This window comes from Cupressus sempervirens, chromosome 8 (assembly GCF_028749045.1).
Source record: "Cupressus sempervirens isolate cs-2001-9-10 chromosome 8, ASM2874904v1, whole genome shotgun sequence".
Lineage (NCBI taxonomy): Eukaryota > Viridiplantae > Streptophyta > Pinopsida > Cupressales > Cupressaceae > Cupressus > Cupressus sempervirens.
Window position 1 is genome coordinate 170,561,245 of NC_143125.1, and position 4,303 is coordinate 170,565,547.

A 4,303-nucleotide genomic window follows, 5' to 3' on the forward strand; every position below is an offset into this window, starting at 1 on the left:
ATTAAAGACAAGTGGTCAGAAATGCCTAGTATTTTTGGGTATTACAATATCAACTTAGTTTGTCTCTTTTTCATTATATTGAGTATTTGAAGTCATGGACACTTATCTAGTGGAATTTTTTGGTTATTCAAATTTATTAATAAAGCTTGATTACCATGTTTTTAAATACAAACTTCTAATGCATAAATGCTCAGGGAATTACTTCCTGGACAAACCCCTTGAATTTGACTACTAGATATTGATATGGTCATTGAAATTGATTGTCACTATATCTATTATTCTATGCTTAGTAATAGTGATTCTTATATTTTAATTGTCTCCTTAAATACATCAAAAAATCACAAAACTCCTATAATTACGAAAATCAAATAATTTGTAGTTTCAAAAAAAAATGTACCATTCCACCAATAGCTCTATTTTGAAATATTTAAATATTATTCTTATATTTTAATTTAAAAAGTTCTTTTACTAAACATTTGATCCTTATTTCCCACGTATTTTTATTTGAATTTCTATTATTTCACATTAAGAAAAAAATGGAAGCAAAATAATTAGAAATAAATAACAATACTTCCAAGGAGCTGTAATGTCAATACATTCTAAGTGACATTACCATGCTTGCTACTCGAAATATAAAATATTTTGACATTCAAAAATAAGTGGAGAGAATTCAAGCAATAGACGTCACATTCCACAAACGTCATAGTCGGAACTACCCACGTTTCATTTTTTAATAAAAACAACAAATTCCATAGCATAAATATAATCACTAGAAAACCACTTCTTTACATAATTTTTTTCATTTATTTTTCTGTTTCATCAACTCACTCTACGCACTCACACAAAACATATTCAAAATTGCTACAGAAAATATAGGTACCAAGAACAAACCAGAAGCAGAAGCTTCTCTGCTGACTGACCCCATTGTTATAAAAGTTTATATCAATGCCTCTTCTGAACACAAGAGGACTTTATTCTACAATTAAAAACTTACTCATACCCATTTCCCTTTCCTTCAATGCAAAAGTGCACACATTTGGCTCTGAAACCTCTAATGCCCCCCCTCCAAAAAAAAACGGGCAGACAGCCAAAAGAAATCCCAACACAAAAAAAACACCCAATTTATTTACACTATGATCTGTAAGATGATTTTTTTTAAGTTGTAAGATGATTGTATGCTTTGATTGATTCAAAGCATACAATTCCGAAACTATTTCTTCTCTGAATCAGAATGATGTAGTAGACCATGGAATGCTGAAACTATTTCCTCCTCCTCAGCTTTGCTCTGATTGATTGATTCAGGTGGCAACTCATGCTTGAATCGAAGCTGGACAAAAAGAACTTCAATTACCGGATGAGCAAATGCCTTTCTAAGTGATTCTGAATTCTTAAAATTGAATCAACCACTATGTGTCTTACAAACATAGCAGGATTGTCATGTTTTGTCTTCAATAAACTTGACAAATGTGACAAGAACTGCTACAAAAAAAGCTATCCAACCAGAAAGAATACTAAGCTGTAACAATTGAGGTGTTACTCTATCCCTTTGATGTCCTATCCCGCTTTACTTAATCAGAACAATCGAGGTGTTACTATTTCCTACATTGAAGATGAGCCATATGTGGAGAGATCAGGCCATGAGCCTCCGCCCCAGAAGTTAATGTTGGGGTCCAGTAGAGTGGGTTCAGGGGGTAGCTGCCAATCTGGTGGAGGAGCCATGGCTGATGATGTACCTTTGCTGATCACTGGAAAGTCTCCTAGGCTTGGAAAACTCAGTGGTGTCATATTAGTAAGTGATGAAATGGGGTTTAGGGTTAGAGGCCCAAAAGAGGACTGGGTGGTGCTTGGGCCACAAGAAAGACCTAGGAAATCAGAGGCGGATTGGTCTCCATATCTTGCAACAGCTTGGCCCCTGGCAAAGGCATTCATGTCATTTGAGGTGCTGCTGTTGAAGAACATGTTAGGGTTAGGGTTAGATAGGGGTGCTGCACCAGAAGTTGAAGGTTCTGCCTGTTCTGCTGATGATGCTCTTTTGGTCTTCTTGTTCTTCCTGCAACCCCCGCCAACAGGGACGGTTCTTAGGGCTCCTCCTTTTGTCCAGTACCTGTTAGAATTTAATGTTCCATTAGTTAGAGAGTTAGAGAAGGAACCAAATAAGATTGTAGATGTGTTTGAGTTAGCGTCAATAAGTTTCAGTTAGTTGTTAGTCACATCTAGTTTGTTGTTATTTCTATTAGCCTAATTATGGGATCTTGATGAAGTTATATGACTATAAATTTGTAATTAGTATTGGCAATGATATATAAGAAGCTGCAAGTTTAGTTTCTCTGTTATTGAATCTGATGTTCTATTTTTCTAATAGTACCTTCTACATGTCTTGCAGAAATGGCGAGGCTGAGAGAGACTGTAGTTGTTGTAGTAGCAGAACTTGGTGTTTGTTGAATCACATCTTGGGCACTTTAGGGCCTGTTCTGGCTGGGGTTTCATGTTCAGGCCTCTCTCAAGCAGAGGACGTGAACATGAAAGCAAATCTTCACTACCGGAAGCAGCACCAGCACCAGAAGAAGAAGGCCTGAATCCTCTGTCCTGCATCATGTTCTGGATAATCCAAATCCATTCAAAACAAAAGAAAACACCACCAAATTAGTCCAAACTTAACACCTAAATCGTATGGATCAGCTAGTTATGAACATGGTGAGTTTCAGTGATATAAACTAAATGCTATCAGTCTTGGATCATGTGGGTATATAATTTTTCACAAGTAAACCATGGATTTCATCTCCACTTCAATCAAAGACATCCGGATGGTCATATATATAGAAATTTAAAAAGGAAACTGAACTCATTCAGAAACTTCACACACTAGGTAATGTCCTAGACCATTTGGGTTTATGAATTTTTGATAGCTGAACCATTTGGGTACATGAATTTTTCACAACTGAACCATTTGGGCACATGCTTTTTTCACAACTGAAGCTTGAATGTCATCTAAACTGCTATAATGGGTTATAACGTCTTGGACGATTTGGGTACATGGGATTTTCATAGCTAAAACTCAAATGTCATCTAAACTGCTACAATGGGATAGAATCTCAGAATGCCCAAATGAAAAATTGTGCACCTATCACACAAAACTAGACTGTATATAATGATTTCCCATGACACAAATGCCTTATACGATGTTGGCACTTTTTTTCCAATAATGTCTTGGACCATTTGGGTACATGGATTTTCCATAGCTAAAACTCAAATGTCATCTAAAATGCTACAGTGGGATAAAACCTCACATGCCCAAATGACAAATCATGCACCTATCAAACAAAACTAGGCTGTATATGATGATTTACCATGATACCAATGCCTTAAACCATGTTGGCACATAAATTTTTCATCGGACAACTTATGAATCAGATTTCTCATGGAACAATATCATACACCCAGATGGAATTTAAAACAACCATACTGATTTCTCTTAGGAAACAAACCAGCAGATGTCTTAAATCTTCAGGATACAAGAAATTCTCACAACAAAACCATGAATCTGATCATACTGGTCTAAAAATAACAGATACCCAAATGAAAAATTGATTTAAGAAATGGGAAAACTGATTGATATTTACCTGAGTCCAATCGGAAGAATCCATGAAGATCTGAACAGGGCTGAGCATCATTGTGCTACCGGAAGAACATATACTCAAATCTCCACTGCAATTATTGTAGATGATTCTCAAACAAAAACTGAAAAGAATGAAAGAAGATTTTGAAAGAATGTGAAGAAAGGAAGAGAAGAAAAGAAAATTGCAGAGGAAGAAATGCAGCAGGAGGAGAGTGAGTAAACAAAGTGTATGTGAGGGCATTAATTGTGGGAGAGGATAAATAAGGAGGATGTTAAGGGAGAGAGGAAAAGGAAAAAGGTGACGGGCGCATCCGTGGAGTCGGTGAGAGCGGGGCCCAAGAACGCCGAGTTGTCGTCATCAGATGCCGGCGGTCGGATTCTCTTTGGCTTTTTCCATGCCACGTGGATAAGATGCTTTGGTTTATTGTGCGAGACAGGAGAGAGGGGAGAAAGAAAGAAGAGGAGTGGGGAATATATTTTGATCTGCGTGAAAAAGCCGCCCTTTCAAATCCACTACAATATGTTTTTCAATAAATGAAACCTCTATATTGAGCTTTTATTTCTCAGCCACATAAAATGATATGATTTGAATTTTATGTTCTTTTCAAATATTAGGTTTAGGTCGACGAGTAAGGATGGTTTAGTGGTGGAGATTTTGTGTTCTTGAACGAGGTCATAAATTCAAAT

At 36.5% G+C, this 4,303-nt stretch overlaps 1 protein-coding gene across 1 annotated transcript; it reads right to left on the bottom strand.

The window, feature by feature from the left end:
• Positions 1-781: 781 nt before the first annotated feature.
• LOC149542100 (uncharacterized) lies at positions 782-3,849 on the bottom strand. The gene is made up of 3 exons (XM_089797145.1): positions 3,621-3,849; positions 2,366-2,598; positions 782-2,104 (listed from the first exon to the last, which is right to left on the bottom strand). Exons 1-3 carry the CDS (start codon positions 3,669-3,671, stop codon positions 1,600-1,602), a joined length of 789 nt encoding a protein of 262 aa, XP_089653271.1. The 5' UTR covers positions 3,672-3,849; the 3' UTR covers positions 782-1,599.
• Positions 3,850-4,303: the final 454 nt, after the last annotated feature.

Bases quoted from the DNA above. Each gene is read 5' to 3' on its own strand.
- LOC149542100 (XM_089797145.1), bottom strand. From the start codon at position 3,671: ATGATGCTCAGCCCTGTTCAGATCTTCATGGATTCTTCCGATTGGACT. The intron at 2,599-3,620 runs GTAAATATCAAT...TGGATTATCCAG, and splicing joins ATTCTTCCGATTGGACTCAG to AACATGATGCAGGACAGAGG. The intron at 2,105-2,365 runs GTACTATTAGAA...AAATTCTAACAG, and splicing joins TTCTGCAAGACATGTAGAAG to GTACTGGACAAAAGGAGGAG.